Below are 23965 nucleotides of genomic sequence, written 5' to 3'. Positions count from 1 at the left end.
CACCTGGTCCTTGTCAGTGAGCCCAAATGCTTCTTTGCAAGTCCCACTGCCAAAAGTTATAGTCTCCAAAACAGTGATTTGTACAGATCCTTTCTGCCTTGTGTATAAGATAAATTCTTTAGAGATAAGGACTGTTTACGTGTGTGTGTAAATATACTTGTATGCATATGTACAGCACCTGGCACAATAAAGCCCTGGCTGAAAAGTGTGGCTGGAGGATCTCTTCATTACTGTAATGAAGATAGCTACAAAAAGGAGGAATATTCATGCAGGTTAAAGCACAGGGGGGTTCTGAACACATTAATATTTCCAGAAGTGTCAGAAAATCATTGCCCCATGGACCATAACAAGTCAGCTTTGGCATAAATGTTCATGCACTGCATTTGGTTACTATGTGACTATCATATTGTCTGTTGCAGCCTCTCTGAGTCAGATTTTACTATTCCTTCTGTCCTTTGATCTCACCTCCTGAAGTCTTTTTCTCTGTTATGTTATTGTAGGGCAGTATACGTTTATATATAAATATATTTAAGAGGTAATTGCAGTTGGAACATTCTTCAAAGAGCCTTTGAGTACCTTTTCAAAGCTCAAAAGGATACTTAGTTTACACATGTTATCTTAGGCAAATTCACCTAAGGTTTAGGCTGGCCTGAGGTAGAAGCTTGGCGAAATTCTGTGAGGATGTGTCATAGCTATTAAAGAAATCATTGCTCTTGAAATTTTACCTCCCAAAATGAAGAAGCAGTTAACAAGTCAGTGTATAAAAACCCCTTCCACTGAGAAAATGAAATCAGTGCAAAAGTAAGGCTACCTTTGTCTCAAAATACATGTGCAGCATGTGGCTTCAGCTAAATGACGAAGCTATTTCTTAGGGAGATTGTCTGGAGAGAACCTGCAGCCTCAGCCCTCGCAGAGCAGAGCAGCTAAAGGCTCTGATTCAGCCTGCCAGCAGTGTCAGCAAAATGCACACACTAAAGAGGGTGAGTATTGTTGAGGACTGGTTGTTACGTGTATCACTACAATCCCAGCTCAGCGATTTTCTCAGTTCATCTGAGCTGCACACCATGCACTGTATTTATCTTGCATCTACATATCATCATCTCATGCCCCACCTCCCTGCTATTATCCTTCTGTCCCAGCTGGGGAAGTGAAACAGACAGAGTGGCACTTCTGGAAACCATTTAGTGCCGTGAAACCTAAGCAAAGCAGGTATGCAAATACCTCAAAACCTAGCTCTTGATGCAAACATAGTGACAAGATTACAGAAGCAAAGCTGGGGCCAGTACTCCTCATCCCTATACAGTGCTTTTTACGGGATTCAACGGAAACATCTTTCAATGGTTGTCTGTGGAAACTATGAACTTCTGACCATCTGAATCTGAAATGGGAGGAAGCCAAAGACTGTGGAAACCCTGCTAAATCAGAGTAAATCAGACTCACCCTGCCCTTGGTAACAGCCAGAACAAGTCCTGATTGCTGTGCAAGTGATCGCATCAAAGTTCCTGAAAGTTGTGTTAGACATGAATAGTTGGTATCTTTTGGGAGTTTTTAGTCCTGCTGACATACAGGTCCCATCCTGCAATGAAGAAATGAAGAGTGCTGGGAAACATATCACCGCCTCAGTCTCCAAGTCTAATGAGTCCAGGATGCAGCAACTGGCACACGGAGACGTGATTGCACTCACACCCATGGTTGTGGGGCAATGTATGCTGTTTGAAGGACAGATCTAAGCTATTGCTCTGCAAATTCTGACAAGTAACATCTGTTTAACTCAGCATTTGCAGTATGTGATAGTATTACATTCAGAGCAGCGATTGCCTTGTTTGCTTTGTCCGGATTGTTGCATACTAGTTAAGGTTGGACATTTGAAGGGAAAGGAAATTGCACATTCCCTGGGAAGAAAGAATCCACCTGGAAGGCACAGTGAGCAGATTTGTTTAGGGCCCCTCTTATTTTACCTTGTCTTGACCAGCAGGCAGGAAATTTCCCTACTCCACAAAGATGATCATCCTAATTTACGTTCTAAGAAAAACCTGACTGCCGAGATCCAAAGCCCTTTTGTGTGATTGGGGATGGGGGGAAGCATTTAAGCTAGGCTCTTTTCAAATCTCTGGTTGACTTCAGGGTCCATCAGAATAACAAGAAGACAAGTGTATCAGTGAGACACAGAAAAAACATAAGATGTGAAAAAGAAGAGCAAAACCCACAGGTGATGGGAAACACAACGGACAAACCAGATTTTGTGGGGATTGTAGGCCATGGCACAGGGGAGGTGTACATCTCTCTGCCAATTTATCTTGGAGACAGGCCGGGAAGAAGGATGTACTCAGAGCTAGTAGGTAGCCTGGAGGGGAAAAGGCTGGCAGGAATACGTGATGCTATTTCTGAGGCCAATAAACACTTTTGTAGGACAACTCTCAAAAGCCATAGTAGGGAATCAATCAAGAAATCCACCCCCTGTGAAAACATCCTCTTTAATTGAAAATGTAGAAGGAAATGGACTTTTATAGTTTATCACTTCAAAGAGATGGTACTATCTTCAGTCTCATTAAGAGACAACAGCTCCATGACCTTTTTTACTCCAAGGCCAAAACACCCGGGGTGATGGTCCTGGTCTTTGTACGTCTTCTTCCAAGTCACTGCTAAGCAGAAATCCCTGGCTTCTGGTAACATCTCAGTCAGAAAGGCTCTATTGGTTTTTTGCTTACACTTGCCTGTTCTTCCACACCACTCTTATTTCTATAATTTTTTTTTTAGTTAATTTATTTTATTTAAACAAATAGTAAATAGAAGAAGGGTGTGAGGTGATAATTCCTACCTAGTGTGTTTCATCTGTCTTGGACCTCCTGCTTTTTCAGGAAGAAATGCTTTTCCTCAACTGGCTCCACAAAGGCAATGAGTTGCTTTATGAAAGTATGGAAGAGGCTTGCTGAATGTTTAGGAAACTAATGAAAGTCTTTCCCTTGGCTTTTACAGGCCCTGGATCTAGCCTTGCCACTAATGTTTTAATTGATCAAAGCCCAAATTTTTAAATGCCCTGATAGTTCCAGAAAACAATCTTGTTTTAAAGCACCTCTTTCAAAAACTGGAAGGGCTAGCAGAGAGGAATATCCAAGGTTCCCATTAAATTAATGTCATAAAGTTTTAATTGATATTAAAGAGACATCATTATTAAAGGGAGAATTACATAAATTAAGATGTAAATTATGACAAGGAGGCTCTTATCATGAGATAATCAAAGATAATCACCCCCCTGGGGTACTGCAAGAAACAAGGCACAGCTGAGCGCCTCTAAATCTCTTAACAAGTACAACATCAGAGTCCTTCCATGGATCCTGCAAAGCAAAAACAAAGACATCCACCCTTTGGTGCCCAAGAGAAATTCATTGTGTCTTTGGGATGGTGCAAGGTTGGACTGGTGAGGCCAGGATTATACCTGAGCTACATACTTCCAATAGATCCACTACAGAGGCTTCTTTCTGTGAGCTTCTAGAGAAAACTCATTTAAAACTCTTTTTCTGCCAGTCAGAGAGAAAATTAATTTCATAAACAACAATAGAAAACTGAGCAGGGCAAAAAAGCCCTCAAAATCATGAACAAGCAGCTGTGGCCAGATGTAACTAAAATTTCATTATTACCCATGTTATTAATCTGTTAACAACCTGGTAGCCCCCAGAGGACTTTGACCAGCTGCCTAAAGAAATAATGGAAGAAGACCATATTTACTGCATAAATAAAAATATTACATTTTGACAGCATTTTTCATTCTCAAGTAAGTAAGTAGCACTCTGTGTTCAAGGTGGACCAATGATGCTATGAGAGAGCAGAGGAAACCAAAATGTTAACTAGGATAGAAATCAAATCTGTTGTACCCCCTTATTATTCTCAACTCAGTAAACTAAACCCAGTTGTGTACGGTTAACTGGTGTCTGTTTATTACAGACAGCAAAAGGTATATGGGAATTTATGTTAGAAAAGCTTATTTAAACAAAAATTATGATTTCTCTCAAAAATTCAGGTTCTGTGAAATTCCAAGGGTTTTCTGAGACCATGTCAATCTTGGAAAAAAAACATGAGTAGGGAAAAAATTAACACTTATCTTACTAAAATCCTTCAGCTCATAAGTTGAACAGAAATTTGTGATTTTGTTTTTACTTTTGACTATTGTTTTATAAAGAATATACATGAATATGCATTATAATATAACATCTTCTAATAGTTCCAAATTAAAATAGAAAAATCAGAGTCCTTGTTTCAAATTTGTTCAAAAAAAATCTTCAAAACTTCTATACTGAAACAAAAAGACACTTGGGAAAAATGCTGAATTTTCCTGCAGAATGTAATCTCCACTTTCTCATCAGCTAGTATGAATGGAGCACCTGAAAAATGATGCAGGATCTAGCTGATCAAATGCTATTTCTCTTCTGCTGCTGCAAGCAGAAGCAACAAAATTCTCCATTCCAGCAGGCTGGGAGAGCAGTACTGATGTTCCAAATTTTTCTGCTTTATCACCAAATCAATGTCCCTTGCAGGTGCTGCTGCTAAAGGCACCATCTTTCCAAGGCATGGAAGACAGCTAGAGGACTAAGCAAACAGATCAGTGCCCAAACCTCACCCTGAAGCTGTATTTATCTTTACATACAATCTATTCAAAATCTAAGTTTTAGCAAGGCTGCCATGGTGCAGGAGCTGTTCTTCAGGTTGCTTTCTTATTTCTCCAAATTCCTGTTTGAAGGGTTGCTATGTAACTCAAGAGACATTAAAATAATTTCTGCAGTACTTACCTTTTGCCCAATGTGTCCAATTAAAACGCTATCAGCTACAGAAGTGTTTCCCAGGCTTTCTATGATGTCAATGCCAAAGTCTTTGCAAGCATAAATCCGGAAATGTTTGAGTTCAAGATTGCTGCTTCTAAAAATCTATATAAAAGCATAATAAAGGAATGATGATAAATGAAAAAAAGATTATAGCACTGCTTTCTTTCTTTACAATACAAAGGGGAAGTGCAAAAACATACAAGTGTTGAATGTATATTTAGTATCTGAGAGTCTCCCCTTAATGTCTGGTTTGTGCTTTCAATTAATAATACAAAAATCTTTACATTCTGTTAACTTATTTTCATGTTAAAAAAAAAAAAAAGAATAGTATGAAACAAAATCAATAATAGACAGGGTAAAAGTGCTCTAAATTTTGGGGGGTTTATTACTGGAAAAAATATTAGGGTAAAGAAGTTAATGTTTGTGGCAGAAAGATGCCTTGAAAATAACCAGAGGTATTTCTTACAATTACCTAACAACAAGAAGATTGTTCCTAGAGGAAGCCCATGGAAAGAAGCAGAATACACTTAGTTATTAATGTATGCTGGGTCAGTAACATACAAAGAAATTACGAATTAGGCAGAGAAAACCACAAAAAACAAAACTGCAAAACATCCTTTTGTTTTCTTTCTTTTCATACAAATAAGCTTTTCCAGAAAGAGAATGCACTAGTCTGAAAAAACACAGTGAAAAATTGGACACCTTCAAAGGAAGAGCCATAGGATGGGTTAGACTAGAAAACATGCCTTACAGAGAAACACATACAATCTGTTCAGGTCATCAGACTGGGGTTTAAGAAGATCATAGCCTGTAAGCACTGGTATGGGAAGAAAGCGTCAGATAATAAAGGGTGGTGTGGGTTTTTTAATCAGATTAAGTAATAATGTGCTACAATAGCTGGAAAGTGAAGCTAGACAAATTCAAACAAAAAAAGTGCACATTTTTAACAAGGATGAAAAAATTCCCAAGGAAACCACTAACCCTATGAAGGTAACAGACCCTCTACCAACTGCAATCTTTACGAATAGCTCAGATGCACTAGGAGGAATTTTTTGGCTGCATGATCTAGTGGAAGGTGTCCCTGCCCATGGCAGAGGGGTTGGAACTAGATGTTCTTTAAAGTCCCTTCCCACCCAAACCGTTCTATGATTCTACAATTATAGTGGCAGACGTATGCTAGGTGATTACAGAGGACATTAGCTATTGATGGAAGTAGCACTGATTCTGCATTGAAGCAGTAAGAAGAGCTCACACAAATTGTGTTTCTGGGTTTCTCACCAAAATAGGAGCCTCCATCTGAGAGACATGGACATACAGGTACAAGAGCTTTTACCGTAACTCTGGCCTATTTGCAGACTTAAGAGATGAAGTCAGTGTAGAGGTGATGTACTTGTAAAGATCCTTAGCACCACAGAGGTCAGTCAGGACGAACGTACCTGTGCTCCACCTTGGCTGCTCCAAGCTGTAAAGTTGTTGAACTGCACAGGTCTGTTTGGGCTGTCTGGCAAATATTCTGGGTACACCAGCAACCCATACCTGTTTAAGAAAGAAAGCAAAGGAGACTGTTTCTTTACAGTGCATGTATTCATGAGCATGTTTTCCTACTCAACATTTTGATATTTAAAATTTTAAATCTATAACAGTTCTCTGCATCATACCTTATCATTTAATCCAAAATCAAAAACTTGTGGTTAGCAATATTTACTTTAAGCATCTGATCACGCTGGAGAGCATCCTTAAAATTTCTTTTCAAGTATTTTCAGAATTATCCATGCCAGGGCTAACAACCAGCGTGCAGTACCACTGACAGGTGCTCTTTGCAAAACACCCCCACCATGCTCATGAGCTTTCAACCAGTGTTGGCTTCAGATGAACCCGACATGAATCTGGGCAGATAAGGCTTTTCTAGCTCTTGGATTCAGCCAACTTGGAGTACGCTCCAAGTGTAAGTGCTCCTGAATGCAGTCCTTGGATTGACCTTCTCAGAGATTTTAAATCCAGATTAATATGCAGATTTCCTCAAAACTCAGGTGACTCCATCCACTGACTTTTAGCACAATATCATTTTTTTACTATCATTTCTGGTTTAGGGAAGTACAGGCAAAAATTCTTGTGAATAGCCATTCCTGGATGCTACAGGAATAACTGTTATATGTAATGTCTGACACACAGCACCTTTTATCCCATTGGACTGCAAAGTGCTTAGTCTCCATTTCAACCTACTTAATCAGAGGCCAGACTCTAAGGGTTGAGCATTCATGCTGCTATGACATAAGGCATCTGGACGTAAGAAATGCCACTCCAGGTTGTCTAAGCCAGCATCATGTCTCTAATGGTGGCCTGCAGGAGGTGTTAAAGGAGGAGTGTAAGAAAGAAATTGCCTATCTGTTCTCCTGCATGCCACTCTCTTCTTCTCAAAATGCCTAGTATACTTAAAAATGAGCTTTCAATTCAACACAAGTGCATGCTTCAGTGCTTTGCTGTTAAATGGTTGATGAGGAAATGTGTTAAATGTGGCACCTTAAACTATATCAGGATCATTTAAACAAGGGGGTAAAGTGGAGGAGCTTGTTACCAGCACAGGGAAATGATGCAAGTTAACAAATTGGGCTTGTGAATGAAGAGAAAGGACCATATTGAAGCTACTAAGGAAACCATTTGCAATCAGGCATTGAAAATCAGCCCCAACCACATCACTGTCAAACACTGATTCTGCTCTGCGGTGGAGAACTCTGCTTACAAGAGAGGAAGCCCTTAAAAGGGTGCAAAATTTAAAAAAAAAAAAAAAAAAAAAAGTCTGAAGGGCGGGGCAAAGCCTTTTCTGCTCATCACTGCAATTAGAGTTAGCATTAACATGCACAGAATGAAAATCTCCTCAACCAAAAATCCCCAAGTACCTTGTGCAGGAGTGAGCTATGTTCTCACTGAAGGACAGGAGAGGCATTTTGGATGGTCCCTCAGGGGAGAGATGAAAGAAATAGCCGTACCCAGCAGCACACACTGTGTTACCCTGCAGAGAAGCATATGTGACTGTGAAAAAAGACTACCACAGGTTTCTGGAAGTTAAAATAAACTTAAGAAAACCCCAAATTAAAATCCCAGCTGAGGTCCATTCAAATTCTGGTAAGTCTGGCTGGCAGAAGCTGGTACCTTGTTTCTGTGTCCTCAATCTCGTCCTGTTTTCACTCCGTCCTTGGGTCGGTCTTAAAAAAAGCTGTTCTCAAGCCAGGCAACAAGGGTTGGCCAAGCAATAGAAACAAATGACAGAAAAATGGTATTGCTGTAATTCTTCAAAACATAGGTAAGAGAAAAGGCGTGTGAAAAACTCCTTACCCCTATAAAATCCTTTCTAAGCAGGAAGACAGTGTCACAAAAGAAAAGTAAATTGCAAACTGCTCAGTTTATCGATTTACTTCTCAATCTGTACCTTTCTGATATCTCCCAAAGCAAATACAGGAAAAGGAAACAACATTGGTGCAAAAAAGAGAGACCCACTAAAAGTCAAGAGAAAACACAGAATTGCATCTTCAAGATATGTCAGTGGCTGAACAGCTAAACTTACTCAGACCTGTGGTAAATTACTTGCTTTGAGTTGTTTTTAACAGGGTAAGTGAATAACCATGGGAAGACGCACTGTAAGTTATTGTCACTTAATATCTCTTAATGAAGAAATTATGGAGTTGCATTCTTTGTATTATTGCACGAAGTGAAAAATAAGTGAACATAAAGTCTGCCTGGCCTTAAATCAGGAGTTTAGTACTTCCAGAATCTGTAGCAAGTGGGTTATGTGGGTTATATACAGTGGGTTAGGAGCCTTTCTACTCTAGGGAAAAAAACCTGCTCGTAACTGCTCCATTTAGACAGCAGCCAAACCTAGTTGGTGTTGGATGGTGTCCATATAGCAGCTAACGTGTGCATCTGGGCATGATCCCTCTCACCTACCTTAGATGCATAAAAATTTGATGCTGAAGTCCAGGCTGGTAAAGCTAGGCTCCTTTTCCAGGAAAAAAATAAGGCATAGGCATGTCCAGAGGGCAATTCTTCTGGTCTATTCTTAGATAAGATTAATTGCTCTCCGGAGGTATCTAGTTCTCTAAGGGGAGTCTAAGATGAGCTTTATTGCAGCTATAAGAAGAGCTTGTTCTCCAAGATCAGGACTGACACCCACCACTACCGTTCATTGGTCACCAGATAGTGTTAAAACACTAATGACTTTTTGGTCCCTGATGGTCCAAATCAAAGCCAAGCCTGATGACCTAGAGGTGAAAGCCTCCATAGGGCAATTACTTTCTTCTGACCCATCCAAGTGTGTTCCCTGCAGTTGTAATCTCTGACATCTGTCAAGCAACAAAGAAGTATCAATACCCAAAGCACTGCTTTCTCTATCCCCTGGTAAAACTGCTGCTTTTTCCAAAAGTGCAGCCACAGACCCTTTTCCTTTAACAAAATACTTCTGCAGTCCGGTCACATTATTTCCAGGATCTTTTACTTGCGACTCCAATCATGCGTTCTACAGATGATTCATAAGGAAAAAAACTGCATATTTATTCAGCCAGCTAGTGGCTGGAGGGCAGGGGTTTTAGGCAAGCAGGGAATTTTGTGTGGAAATCAATTCTTTGTGGAAGTCAGTATATTACGAATGTCCGTGCAACCAAAATTCCAGAGAGAAATTACCTCCCTGAGCATGCCAAATACCTGGAGGTATGCATTGCAAGTCAGTAAAATAAAGTGGCTGACGTTTTAAGTGTCTCTTAAGCGTACAACACTGCTAATGTAAATATTTCATGAATTTCTTTTAGATAACCAGAGCTCAAACTGTTGACCTTAAAGATGACATTAAAGCTCTGGAGAGTGTACCCAGCACAGCTCCCCCAGTTTCAGAACCTGGCAGGATGCAAGGAGTACCCCCAATGGGTCCACTTCAACGTGCACTCACCTTGCAGAAGGTTTTAGAAAAGATCTCAGTAGGGATGAAATTATGAGAAACAATCAATGCCAAACAGATGCAGCCTCACCTCTTTGGTACTGTGGAGAATGGCTGGGTTGGGTGATACTGGGAAACAAATTCATTTATCAACAGCATGACCATCAGTCACTCCTCTGACATGGAAACACTGGCTGATCTCCACCCCATTCATTCATTTAAGCTGTTTACCAGTCCTCAACACCATGGCAAGAAAGGAAAGGGAGGATGCTTGTTGAATTTCTTAAACCCAGTCTGGACGTTATGCATAAGCACTGCATGCTGGCTCTGGGATTTAAGGGCATTGAATCTTTATGAATAGGAAGTTACTACAAAAGGTCAAAGACCCACTGGGCCAAGAGAACCAAGAGAAGAAGATAAGAAACTACTCTTTTTTTTTTTTTTTTTTTTTTTCCCTGCACACAAAAATAAAACCAAGGATGTAGGGCATGCACTTCAGTGACAAAAGAGCCAAGATCAAAGAGGGGCATCTTCAGTTCCTCATGCTGATAGCATTTAAAAGGCACAAAACCAGCCTGCTAGTGAAATTGTCTTATGACACTAAGAAGTGATAACCAGGACTTCCATATTTTATTAAAAAAAAAAAATACTAACCTTGCAATAATCATTTTGCCCTTATACTGTATGAGTATAAAATTTTATCTAACACCCTGATTCACAAATGCACTTAAGAGCTTAAGTCAAATGGAAGCCAGTGGGAATTGGGTCTCCGAATGTCTTTGTAGTCTCAGGTTTGAGTGACTGCTGTGTCCCAATTTCAACACCGTTTAGGAGACCACTGATTTTCAAGGAAATTTAAGCTCTTCAGTCACCGATGCAAATTTAGGGCTCCCAAGTAAATTGAGTAGTTATGAAAATATTATTGCAGGGCTCACTGTGGAAAGCTTAACCCATCACGCACAGAAGATGTAACACAGTCTGGACCTAGAGCTGCAATCCTTGCCTTAAAGATTGCAGCCTGTAAGTTTAAAACCAGTAATTGAAAGATAGCAATCTGAAAACAAAAAAAAAAACAAACAGAAAACTCAACAATGACCTAACATTAAAATCTAGAGGGGGAAATTTCTATTCTTTTTCATGGCTTAGAAACCAGGCAGTAGGAAGATGAGCCTTTCCCATTATACTCTTCAAACCTTCCTACTACATTAAGATTATAAATACCAAAAAAGCAATTCCTGAACAATTTGATCAAATTAAAGGTACTGAAACCCTGTAACATCGTCATTTTGGTGCTGGACCAGCACCCCTTGTATTTACTGATTATTATCATACTAAGAAAAAGTCCACAAGAAACAGGTGTTTTGCTTGGAAGAAGTGTGACTTTTTCTCTTAATATCCATGTCCTTTCATGTCTTCTGCTGAGCACTGCTTGGTACTGTAGAACAGTAAGTGCAGCTAATAACAGTTTTAAGCTACACAACTTCTTCATATTTTCCTTTTGCTGCTGCAACGCCTCAAACAGCTCACTCCAAGAGACTGCCAGCAACGAGGTTTATCAGCAACCCTTCAAGGGCCATCTGCTATTCTGCCTTGAGTAGCACACCTCTGGAGAGCAGACTTAACCCTGATGTTTGGGTACACAGCCAGAGACACAGCTTTGGGCATATCTATGAGGACACGTGAACCGAGAGAGCTAAACAAATGTGCTGAAAATCTACCACAGTCAGTTCACACGTACCCGTAGAGATAATTGCAGCAAACCTTTTCAAAAGCTGAGCCACTGGCGATTGAGTAGACAGCTCCAGGGTAAGTCAGTGCATGATAGTACAAAACTCTGTGTTTAGTGGAGCTGAAATTCATGTGATTCTGCCTAGTTGTTGTATTTTTTAACCATATTTGATGGTCTTAAAAATGATAAATATGCCCTTGAGGGAATTGCAGAAAAGTCCTCTCCTTCTTCCTAAGTACTATTGTCTTCATACTAACATAGGAAATGTGTTGGTCTCTTTTTCACCTTCAAATTTAGGTGCAATTCTTTCCTCTTGGAACAGAAGCCCAGGGGGCGATTAGGTCTTCACATACAGTTAATAATTGGTTTGGTTTCCGTGCGTTAGCAATAGAATAGGTTAGGATTTTTTTTTTTTTTGAGGAAAATGTGCATTTGCCACAACTGAAACGGTGGTAAGAAAGTTCAGTTTCAATGAAATTTCAGACTGAAAATAGTTGAGAAGGAAAAATGATTTGAAATCACAGAAAATCATATTTTTTCCCCATGAAACATGTAAGAGTGATTCTTTATTCTGAAATGTAAGTGACTTGAATAAGACAAAAAAAGTAAGAACTAAAAGAAAGCATCAGAGAATTAGTGAACAAAAAGATTTTTACAGAGCTCAACTTTTTGATGTGAGGGTTGTTATTCTGTTAGCTTTTTAAGAGTTCAATGTTTCATCATTATTTAGAATACAGAAGCTTCTTTTTTTTTTTTAAATCAACGTCATTTTCATAGGACTGGGAAAACATTCTCTTTCTCACCCTGGAATGCAAATCTTAGACTGTACATAACTTGTCATTTTAAATCCAGACAGAGGTGCATTTGATATTGCTGAATTTTAGTGTGTCATCAGTCCATTAAAATTGAGATTATTTTTTTTATAATGACAGAAGTAGGAAAAAATTCTAGAGAAGCTGAGCCTAAACTTTTTTCCAGTTTTTATGAATCCATGAGTATTAGAAAATAAAACAACTTTTTCAAGTATCCCAGGATGAAGGATCTCACTGCAATATTTCATTCCACTCAAGTGCAGTAAAATTTTCAGTTATAAATTTGCCCATGAATATAATTTATTTTGTAATATGCACTTGTTTTAATATCCCATCACAAGCACAGTTTCTGACAGCTCAGCCAAGAAGCAAATGCTGTGTATATGATCTCCCAGATAAATGAAGCTCCATACCTTTCTGATATCATTGATTAGAAAGGAAATGTTATGTTTTATACCTGAACTTCTCACCTTGATGTGATTGTCAGGAGCCGTGACGTAGATCCCTGCTGGTGACAGTGTTTCAATGTTGGATAAACCGTCTGTTCCAGAAAGGCCAGTCACTATGTTGTTACTGACTCTGTTCCCCTCTTCCAGTCCCTCTCCTTTAAAAAAAAAAAAAAAAAAAAAAAAAAAAGCATAAGAAAAAAAAAGAGAGAAAAAAGATAGAAAGAAAGAAAAAAATGAAAAAAGAAACAGAAATGTAAATATAGCTGGAAACCCTCCATTATGCAAGTCACAGAACTTGCTGGGTTTTGCCCTGCCTGCTTTGCTGGCATGGCCCACCTGGGAATTATCTTTCCCTGCTAACTGTCCCTGGGTAAATCACTGTTTGAAAAGCACTTAGAAAGCTGTGTTTAACACACAGAAGGCAGCTGTGAGGTGGTCAAACACTGATATGACTACTCAACACAGTGGTGCACAGCATGGAGAGGGAAAGGCTGTGTTCTTCAGAAATATCAAAAGACCACAAGCAAGATCTGATCAACATTGTAAATATGATAAAAAGCAGTTTCAGCCACAAAGAGCTTACACTCTAATGAGATAAAAACAATCAGGGAAAGGAATACTACGATACATACTCTACAAAGAGGCAATAGAGACCATGATTCTGCAATTCAATATGAACAAGGCCCAGTATCAGGTGTTATATGTTAATATAACACCAGTCATACTGTACTCCAGGTTTATGGAGCAAATGAATAAAGGAAATATTGTAAAGAACATATACAGTTGGAAAAAGAGAGACTCAGAGTGGGGAAGCGGCTCACCCATGCACATATAGCCATGCTTCTGGCAGTACTAGAATTCAAAGTTGTATCTATTTCCTCTGTCTCCATCCACTGCCCTACTTACATGTAAGAAAATTTCTAAATAGACTTAAAAACACCTGGTGCAGCTCTGCACAAAAGTGGAGAGTTTGCCTCCATAAGCAATGAAGTATGAGAAGTAAAAGTCAATCAAAAAATTGATCACACAACTCAGAGTCATGGGGTGCCCCATATCTAGGAACAGGATTGAAATAGGAATTAAAAAAAAAGAAATATCCTTTTGAACTACACCATAAAGAAATGTGCCATCCAACGGCAAAAAGTGGACAGCTGCATACAGGTCAAGCCTGAATAAGGACACATCATATGTCCTACCGCTCTGGCGTTTTGGAAGCAGAATACAAAGTGGATCATCTCTGTTTGGCCCACATCAGGACCAAATTAAATCTATTTAGTTTTGTTTATCAAACATAAACGATTATCTTCAACTATACCTGCTCAAGTTCTATTCCAAATACAGATCCTTTCCACAATCATCATTACCCCAAATATAAGCCACTTGCCAGGAAAACCTATGTATTTTTGTTTGGGGGATGGCAGCAATTATTTTTAGCCTTCCTCTCAGTCTTTTGAGCCTTTCTCCATTTTTGGAACAAGACTTGTTTAGGAAATATTTCCTTTCCAGGCTGTATTTACTACAAACAATGCCACTACCAGAGCACGAACAGGATCCTAAAGCAGCCCTTTTGACAGCCATTTAGGTTTTCGAGGTGGCATAAGAGGTTTTGGCTTCCAAGCTGAGACCTGGTGTGTCAATTAATTTTAAGCCCAGAGCGACTTTTTATGACTGTCTTGCAAACCCCCTGAAAATAAGGGGTTTAGATGAAATCACTGAGGGAGTCCAATTCTAGAGCTGCAAATAGCCAGCTATAATAAATATTCCTTCACAGGCAACAAAATGATATATAAATTCATCCATCAGACCCTCTGGAGCTGCTGACAGTGAAGCCATTAAAGACATCTTGGGGATAAGGTGTATTCAGGCTGAAACTTCAGTGGAAACATTCAGCCTCAGCACAGAGCCCTTTAACTCAGACACATGTCTTAGCACGAGTGAGCCGAAGCATGCCAGCAGGTTGGAGATCTTGTTCTGCTTCCCCACGGCCTCAAGGCCTCTGTGCATCACCTTGGGCAAGCCGCTGCATCTCTCTGAGCCACCTCTCTTCCTCTGTAAGATGTGTACAATCACTCTCATTTTATAGTCTCTGTTTCAATCGTAATCTATCACTTCTCATTATGTTTATATACAGGACCTAGCATAGGGACTCGCTGTGTGTGTGGAACTGCAGGATCAGGACTGATGGCGCTTTTTTTCCCCCTCTGTTTATCTTAAAATTGGTCATTTTTATCCCATCTCTGATGGAAAACAAAAATCAAGCTCTATCTTTAGGTATTCAGGCAACATGAGATCCCAGCAGAAGATGCTGCAAGTCAGTCTCCTGATGGTTAGTTAGGAGAAATATTTTGTTGTTTAACATTTTTGTTGCTCCAAGCTCCAATTTATTTAAGTGCTAAATCCTCTGCTTAACTTTTAACATATGTTCTCACTCCATTATCTTTGATGTCAAATGACTGAAGTTAAAGGTAAGTATGCTCCTAAATGCCTCACTGAACTGGGGTCTTAAATATTGCATAATGGTCCTCTTCCAAAGACAGATAAATCAATGCCCTAAAAAAAAAAAATCTCCTTCCACTTGTACACTGCAAAAAAAAGTATCCAAATCAAGTGAAGACTGACCTGAACAAACAGAGAGTGTATGGTCAAATGGAAATAGCTGCTAGGAGTTGCATGTGGAATTGTGGGAGCTTTATTCCAGATTCACCGATACCAGAAAACGCCGAAGATGTGATTAACGTTCTCAGGGTACAGTTAAGGATCTGCCATTCTTTCCTCCAAAGACATTTTCATGCAGATGATAATCAGCATATGTTGCTGTTACATGTAGGATAAGTATTTTCCTACTTCACTTACCAAGTAGAAGCCCATGGCCTGAAATGTTGTAGAAAATATTACTGTCCACACTAAGGTTTGAGATCCCGGTCAGATGGAGTCCTTGGCCAAAGGAGTCCAAAACACAACAGCCATGTATGTAAGAGTCTGGAAAGAAATGAGCGCTGTCAGCAAAAAGCACACTGCAGCCTGAAGGTTGGGAGAGTTTTATATTAGCTCCTCATCATTTGATGTTGTGCAATTAATCCTTTTGTCTCTCGTGAGACTGCTCAGTTGCAGCTGCCCACCCTTGCTCACCTGGCAGATCTTTGCCAACAGGAGGGCATTGCTGAGACGGGCACAACAGAGAAGAGGGGTCCTGAGCACAGAAATGGGTTAATGGAGGTGGTCCGCTATTGTGAGGAAGGAGGAGGAGAAGCAGTGAAAGGATAGGGTGGGATCCCAAGAGTGAAGTATGTTATCAGCTCAGGCAATTGGATGATTGAAGTGGGACTGAAGGAGAGGAGGAACATTTCAGAAGGGCAGCGAGGACAGGGTAGGTATCTTGTACACCTTGTCTAGCCAGGCATGGTGACCTGCCCACTGTACTCCAGCATCATGGCTAGTGCTGCCTTCTCTCACCAGGAAGCCTAGATCATCACTCAGTGATGAAGATGGCATTGGGAAGGCAGTAGTGTGAGTTAGCTGGAGGGGAAAGTCCCATCCAGTACCCTTAAAACATTATTCGAGCCCACCTAATTTGCTCCCATCACCACCAGTCTTCAGAGATCTGATTGCCGCTTCCACAGAGACAAATTTTGCACTTACCAGTGACAAAGCCAAAAGAACTTACTATTTTCTTTAATTTTCAGGTGATAGAATTAAATTTTGACCTATGCTACCAAACAGCCTTGAGCCACCTCTGGGATCCCTCACAGTATATTAGTGCTTTCATTTCCAGAGCTAGAAGTAGCATGCCAACTCAGAGGTGTGGCATAAAAATGAAACACTATTTTAGGAAGAAGCTGCCCAGAGATGCAAAGGAACTAAAGCAGCTTAAAGCACTCCATCACGTTTCACTTGGGATTAGACTGCAGGTGAGGTTTTCTGACATTTACGAATCCAATTTGTCAACCGACTCGAGGGCTTAGAAGGCTTTTGAGGATATCTGCCCCAGCTTTGGGTAGAAAAAAGTGGACATTTGAGATCATTCCATCCCACCTCCAGTGCAGCCATCTCACCTGCCATCCGTGCGTCGCCAGCAACAGTCAGGGCACTGCAGCGCTGCCGAAATGCTTGGCCCATGTGGCGGAACTGGACCCCCTCCATCCAGAGCTGACTCGCTTCTCCCTGGAAGGCTTCCACAATCACGACAGCCCCCAGGTCCCGAGACCCCAGCTGCCTCTCACTTCGCTTGTACAGACACCTGGAGCTACCTAGAATACAACCCGACGAGAGCTGTCAGCGTTACTTCTCCATGGTGACCATGGGATGTGCTGAGTGCCCCAAGCAACATCGTGAGACCCACCACATTGACTCAGTGAGACTCCATCTCCAGCAGTGATCTTAAATATGGGCCCAAAGACAAATAGCCACAGCATATTTAATACTCCCTCTAAATACTCTCATGTTTCCTTCCCTAAGAGTCTGGACATTTTTAGAGGAACGTATATTAAAACCAGCAGGAATCTCTGGTAGTTTTATGCCTTGGAAAGTTTCTTGTATTCAATTTTAAATAGTCCTATGCATGGGGAAGATGGATTTGACATTGATTTACCTTGGGTGAGGTTCTTGAAAAGGAGATTGGGCATGGATGTACTGAACTAAACTGAAGTGAGAACATTTTGAAATTTCTTTAAAACTCTTGCTCTCCCCACTGTCCCTGCAGATGGGCGAGGAACTCTTACTACCCACAGTCTGAAGACAAGGGAAGTAAATTGTAGGGCTGGAGAAGGAATCGAGATTCCTGAAAGGCATCCTTCCATGGGTGTCTGCTTAGGTTACTTTGGTGCAAGGGGATTCAGGCTACGAATGTGCAACTTGGGCTTGTTCAGTGGAGGTGCAGAGGGGATTTCAAATTCTGGCACTGCCTGCTTATGCTCAGTAATGCTCATTTTTCTTTTAAAGAAGGTAAATTAACCACAGAAAACACTGCCCACTCATCTTCTGGTGACTCCTCTGAGAAATCCTCCTATCCTTTAACTCAAATAAAAACCTCAAACGGTTAGCACATTTCAGAGACTATATTTATGAGTTCCACAGAAAATGGACCATAAATCTATGAGTAATATAAGCAGTTGGCTGCTGGATTTCAAATGAAGTCTTATGTCACAGTCTGAAAGCCCAAGGCATTTTATTTTTAAAGGAAACCTTACAACTGGGTTGCCAGATAACCTAACTCTCCTCAAATTATAATAACTGTGACTGATTCTGCTTCCTCATCAGCTGGTGTAAATCAGGAAGCCACATGTAAAGCTTCATGGTGTTTCATACAGATAAAACTAAAGGAGAACTGAGATACCTAGCATTGTTTCACCAGTGTTACTATATGCTACAAGAAACCATCACCTGTTTTTTCCCCTTGATATCCCTAAACACTGAACAACATCTCAATATTTTACACTAAAGAGTACAAACAGCATTGGGCTGTTTTGTTTTCACTTCTTCTTAAAGTGACTAAATAGTAAACACAATTAAAAATTTAATATATTATGTACACTGAAACATGTTTTCAGAAGATACTTTCTTTTCTACACCCTTAGGCTTAGGCAAAACTAAAGGGTCTTTCCCAAGATGACTTGAAACAACAATGTGAAAATAATACATCGGAGATATTACAATGAAATGCAGTTCAGCTCCCAAGACTTCACACTTCAATGTCAAACAATGTTTGGAAAGATAAATTAACTTTCCTTGTGCTGGTATGTCTCAAAGTTACCCTATTAAGAAAGATTTCTAATACACAGTGATACCACAATGTGATTTTAATGGAGCAATTTTCCTCCTCAGCACATTTCTGTGAAAAAAAGACCTCCTCACCTCGTGTAACACGTGCTTTGGCACACTGTCTGAGGTGTGACATCCTCTCCACTGTGATATTTCCTTGAACAACAACCCTTCTGCTAATCAGTGCCACCACAGCACTCAGAGGCAGACTTTGGCCATTCACCCATCCCTCTCCAACGCTGTGGGAGTACCTAGGGAAAGACAAAAAAGGCACAAAAGCATCTGCACCTGCCAGATGGCAAGAATGATGTTTACCCTCAGCTTATGACTCCAACTGCCCAAATCCAGAGCTGGGTTCACTCCTCACCACAGACAGTGGTATATCCAGTGTACCTATGTATATTGGCTAGATATATTGTTCCTTGGCTGATGCTTATTTTCATCCTTCTGCCTCTCAAGCTCAAAAATTTTCCTTAGATTATGTATGTTTACACCAAAATATTTCGGTCTTTGAATTTCCTTCATCTTCCCAAAACATATTTTGGTGAAAAACATCAGTACTTTCTTCCTCAAGCCCCAAATATTTCTGAAAATGATACCATTAATCTTCCTGGGCACTGGAGTTGGGTTGCCTCCCAAATAGCTAACATGTTTCAACACTGGGGCTCCAGGTGGTGATGATAAGGAGTACAGTTTGTCCAAGATCTACATGTACAGAAGACAAAGAGCATAAGGCTCACTGAAAACACAAAAGCAGCATTTCCAAACTGAAGTAATTCAATTTGAGTGTGTTGTTAATCATCTTAAGTAAATCAGTCAAGAATTTTTTTTTTTTAACAGAAGTCAGACATTTTTTGTGAAACAACTGCAGCTTCTGAAGAAATTAACTATGCTGGAAAATCTTTGTCAACCCTATGCCACTGGACTGTACTGGCCATCGGTGTTTTCTGCTTCAAAGGTTTTCTGAGTTCATGGTTATGATACAAAATTTAAACATAGTCAGAAACATTCAGGACTGAACGTCCACTAGCTTTAGGGAGAGTGAGGAACCAAAATATCTCTGACCACTTTTCTTAAGGGGATTTATATAGTTATTATGTCCCACAGGAAACTGCAAATCCTCACCTTGACGAAATTTTCCCCTGGTTTAGCTCTCTGCTATAGAAATCCCCTTGGCCCTTGAAAGTGTACCTGAGCGGTGATCTAAGGTACAGCTCTGTGTTGTTCACAGACTCAATAACAGCCATTTCTTCTTGCTGCTGTGCATCTCCAAGGCCTGTCCTTCCCACCATGATTTCATCACCGGGTTGCCAGTCAACAGGTTCCTGAAGCACTAGTAGTCTATCATTAGCATGAGCTGATGATTTCAAGTGTGTGAAAGCTACTTTGGGCATCCAGCCTGGGGGTGGAAAAAAAAAAAAAAAAAGGCAAGTCAATCAACATAAAAAAAACAGAGGCTGCATGCTTAGAAAACATTGCCTCACTGGGATGATCCCACAGTCATTCATTTCTTTTTGATGCTGTGTAGGAGAGACAGGATTAACGCTACAAAATAGGATTTGTGCACATCTGCTTGGATCAGAAATGCAGCGCTTTCCAAACAACATCTTCATTTCATATCTTTTGTCTTTATTGGTCCCAAAAATCTGAAAAAACATGCTGGAAAGAAGTTTACTCAACAGGCAGTGGGAGCTGAGGTTCAGTTTCTTCCTCCAAAGCGGCTTCTCTAAATGAGAAACTCTCTTTTTAAGCACCCTTTATAACCAAGGGAGACAAGCAGTCTCTGCAGGGACCATTCTCCTTCTCTGAATGCAAAGAGCACTTTGATTTATCAGACACACCAGCCAAGCAACCACAACAACATGCAGTGAATCTAGGCTCACAAGCAACTTGTGTTCACAAAAACACATGCTTCTATCAGTAACATTTCAGTGACATATGGAAAGACAAATATCGCCAGTTTCAAAAACTTTTAAGAGTGATTACAGATTGCTCAGGTAGCAACACAAGGACATCTCAAAACTGTCTCAAATGGAGGATCCAAAACGAGGGGTCATTTTTTGAAATCTTGGGTTAAGTGGCTTAAACATTTCTTATGAGAAGAATTTGCTTCAGCCTTTTTCATCCAAAAGCAGAAATAACATCACATGCTATTTTAAATCTTGTAACTTTGATTTTTTACAGAAAACTCAAATCTCAGAAAATACTGCTGAAACATATTCTTGGTGAGGCCTTAGTCTGGCTAGACCCGAAAACATATTTTCAACTTTAAGGTGAAGGTGAGGTGAAGGTCACGTAACATCCCTTGGGATGGGGATGGGACACAGGTTTGGCAAGCAGCGTGAATACACAGGTCAGCACGACTGCAAGATGAAGAAGAACCCCTTGCATCAGCAGCCTTAGGCCACCACTGGAAGGCAATAGCAAGGTTGCAACCGCAGTTTCCCAAATTCCCTCCTCTTCATGTCTCAAGCCTTCAAAAGACTGATTAACAAATAAGAAGGCAGTGACAGCTTAAAGAAAAAAAAAACTAAAACATGAGAAGTGTGATATGCTTGCTATTCAAGGACTGTTTAGATTATGTGTATTCAAGGTAAAGCTTATCTAGTTTAAGATTCGGATTACAATAGAGGATGCTTAAGGAATGTTTGGATAATAGTCAAAGCATCAGATAATGGACATTTCAGAGTGACAGATTTGTTAATGAAGGACATACATCCTCCTTCTGCATTAAGAAACGAGGGGTTGCCAAGAGAAACAAAGACCCTAGTGTCCTCAGATGAGGCATGCCCATAGGAGGACAAAATGAGGAGGGGGATTCTTCCCCAAACGACCCCCGAAGACCACCAGAGAGCCCTGTGCAGGCGTAGAAGACTCTGGGATGATTGCTCAAGAGAACACCACATCACGCTTGCTCAACATAATGAATATGCCATAGTTAGGTGGAACGTACGTATTAGATAGGCGTGGTGTTTTAACTAGAGTGTGTAAATATGGACTGAAAACCTCAGTAGGGGTGCTCCATTTGTGGAAATCTTCTACCTTGCACCTTGTGCAGAATAAAGCAAAGTCTCCTCTCTAAACATACTTTGTGTGTTTTGGGAGTTACTTTCTGATCAGGTAGCAATACTACCAAGTCTGTGTACAACAAGCCCCAGCAATGAAACATCTTGCCATTTCACCCTCCCATCTTCACTTCATGAAGTTTGCTTTAAGTCTTGACGTGTCTTTTTGCCTAGGTCCAACACACTGAACACCATCCGGGGACAGTACGTGCCTCACACACCCACCTTTAGTACATTTTTCCTTCCCTCCTTTGCAATAGATCATAATTTACCTTTAGCCCTGCCATGGTTTCAGCCCAGCCGGTAACAAAGCACCACGCAGCTGCTCGCTCACCTCCTCCCAGCCATGGTGGGATGAGGAGAAAATATAACGGCAGACTTGTGGGTCGAGACAAGGACAGGGAGGGATCACTCACCACTTATGGGCACAGGCAAAAGGCAGGCTCAGCTTGGGGAAGAAACAAAATCAACTTAATTTACTAACAATCAAATCAGAACAAGGATATTAGGAAGTAAAGCCCAACCTGAGAGCAGCTTCCCCCCCGCCCCCCCGCCTCAGCCCCACTCCCGGTTCTCTCCCCCCAGGGGAGCAGGGGACGGGGGCCGGGGTCGGTTCCTCACCCCTTGTCTCTGTCGCTCCTTCCTCCTCGGGGGGAGGAGGACTCCGCGCTCGGCCCCCGCTCCGCCGTGGGCTCCTCTCTCCCCGGGCTGCAGGTGGGCCTCCGCTCCCCCGCTCCCCTCCATGGGCTGGGGGGGACAGCCTGCCGCCTCACCGCGGGCTGTGGGGGCATCAACCTCCTCCCCTCCTTCCTCACTCACCTCGGTGTCTGCACGGGGGTTTCTCTCACATCCCGATCCCCCTACTCACTGCAGGTTCCCCTTCCGAAATCCGCTCTCCCAGAGGTGTTACCGCCGTCGCTGAGGGGCTCGGCCTGGGCCAGCGGTGGGTCCAGCTTGGAGCCTGTGAGAAGCTTCTGGCGGCTTCTCACAGGAGCCGGCCCTGCAGCCCCTCTGCCGCTACCAAAACCCCGCCACACGAACCCAAAACAAGCCCACAGCACGTTACTGTCCTCCCTGGTTGGACTATAGAAAAGTAGTAACACCAGAAATCACTGAAGGTAGAAGCTGCATCCAATAAATCATTGTGAAATTATTTTAAGCAAGCTTCTCTCTCTCCATATCCTGTTTCACTTTCTCGTTGTTTATAATCTAGCGTCCCAATTCTTACCTTAATGACGATGGAAATAAGGAGCAGCACCTCCAAGTCAATAAATTCACAGCAGAATGAAAAAAGGAAGAATTAAGTCTTTATACTCTGCCATCTTGAAGTACATTTGAGCACCTGCTCTGTGTGCCAGTGATGGTCATCTAAACGTAGCTGAGATACTTCTGGCTTATTATCTTTTCTTTTTTTTTCTGAAATCAGACTTGAAATTTCTCAACTTACAGCTAAGCAGATCTCCCAGACATCCTTCACTTAATGTGCTTCAGTTCATATCACGGAACTGTTTTGGATTGCATCAAATGGATTTCCTTCAGGTGAAACGAATGCAGAAACTCTGGTTGCAGAAACTTTGCAGCCCAGAAAGCCAACCATATCCTGGGCTGCATCAGAAGAAGCGTGACCAGCAGGTCGAGGGAGGTGATTCTTCCCCTCTACTCCACTCTCGTGAGACCCCACCTGGAGTTCTGTGTTCAGCTCTGGGGCCCCCAACATGAGAAGGACATGGACCTGTTGGAGCAAGTCCAGAGGAGGGACATGAAGATCATCCAAGGGCTGGAGCACCTCTCCTATGAGGACAGGCTGAGAGAGTTGGGGTTGTTCAGCCTGGAGAAGAGAAGGCTCCAGGGACACCTTGTTACAGCCTATCAGTACCTAAAGGGGGCCTACAGGAAAGCCGGAGAGGGATTTTTTACAAGGGCATGTAGTGATAGGACAAGGGGTAATGGCTTTAAACTGAAAGAGGGTAGATTTAGATGAGATGTAAGGAAGAAGCTTTTCACTGTGAGGGTGGTGAGGCGCTGGAACAGGTTGCCCAGACAATTTGTGGGTGCCCCATCCTTGGCAGTGTTCAAGGCCAGGTTGGATGGGGCTTTGAGCAACCTGATCTAGTGGAAGGTGTCCCTGCCCATGGCAGGGGGGTTAGAACTAGGTGACCTTTAAGGTCTCTCCCAACCCAAACCATTCTATGATTCTATGATAAGCTGTAATGCAGTAGGACGCTAATGGAACCAGGCTAGAATGACCCTACAGTAACCCCCAAAACACATACAGTGTGGAGCCTGCATCCTCAGCACCTACATCATTCACTCTACAGATCTGCTTCTATCGGGCCACACTGTTTTCTGAAGTAGACATAGGCAAAGCACACCTTGCACCATTCACAAGAACAGACTTCAAAGATTTTCCCT

At 41.4% G+C, this 23965-nt stretch overlaps 1 protein-coding gene across 1 annotated transcript in view; it reads right to left on the bottom strand.

The window, feature by feature from the left end:
- Nucleotides 1–23965, bottom strand: part of PKHD1 (PKHD1 ciliary IPT domain containing fibrocystin/polyductin) — a 267040-nt gene that overhangs the window by 125627 nt on the left and 117448 nt on the right. Inside the window, exons 39-47 of the mRNA XM_030037971.2 lie at nt 19680–19887; nt 18582–18739; nt 16784–16978; nt 15585–15710; nt 12753–12886; nt 7715–7827; nt 6254–6353; nt 4785–4919; nt 1441–1576 (exon numbers count right to left, since the gene is read on the bottom strand). Of these exons, the coding sequence (XP_029893831.1) occupies nt 1441–1576; nt 4785–4919; nt 6254–6353; nt 7715–7827; nt 12753–12886; nt 15585–15710; nt 16784–16978; nt 18582–18739; nt 19680–19887 (1305 nt within the window). The remainder of the gene's footprint in view (nt 1–1440; nt 1577–4784; nt 4920–6253; nt 6354–7714; nt 7828–12752; nt 12887–15584; nt 15711–16783; nt 16979–18581; nt 18740–19679; nt 19888–23965) is intronic.

Source organism: Aquila chrysaetos, chromosome 15 (assembly GCF_900496995.4).
Source record: "Aquila chrysaetos chrysaetos chromosome 15, bAquChr1.4, whole genome shotgun sequence".
NCBI classification, from domain to species: Eukaryota; Metazoa; Chordata; class Aves; order Accipitriformes; family Accipitridae; genus Aquila; species Aquila chrysaetos.
Note: the sequence above shows the minus strand (reverse complement) of the source record. Positions and strands in the feature narration are given on the sequence as shown.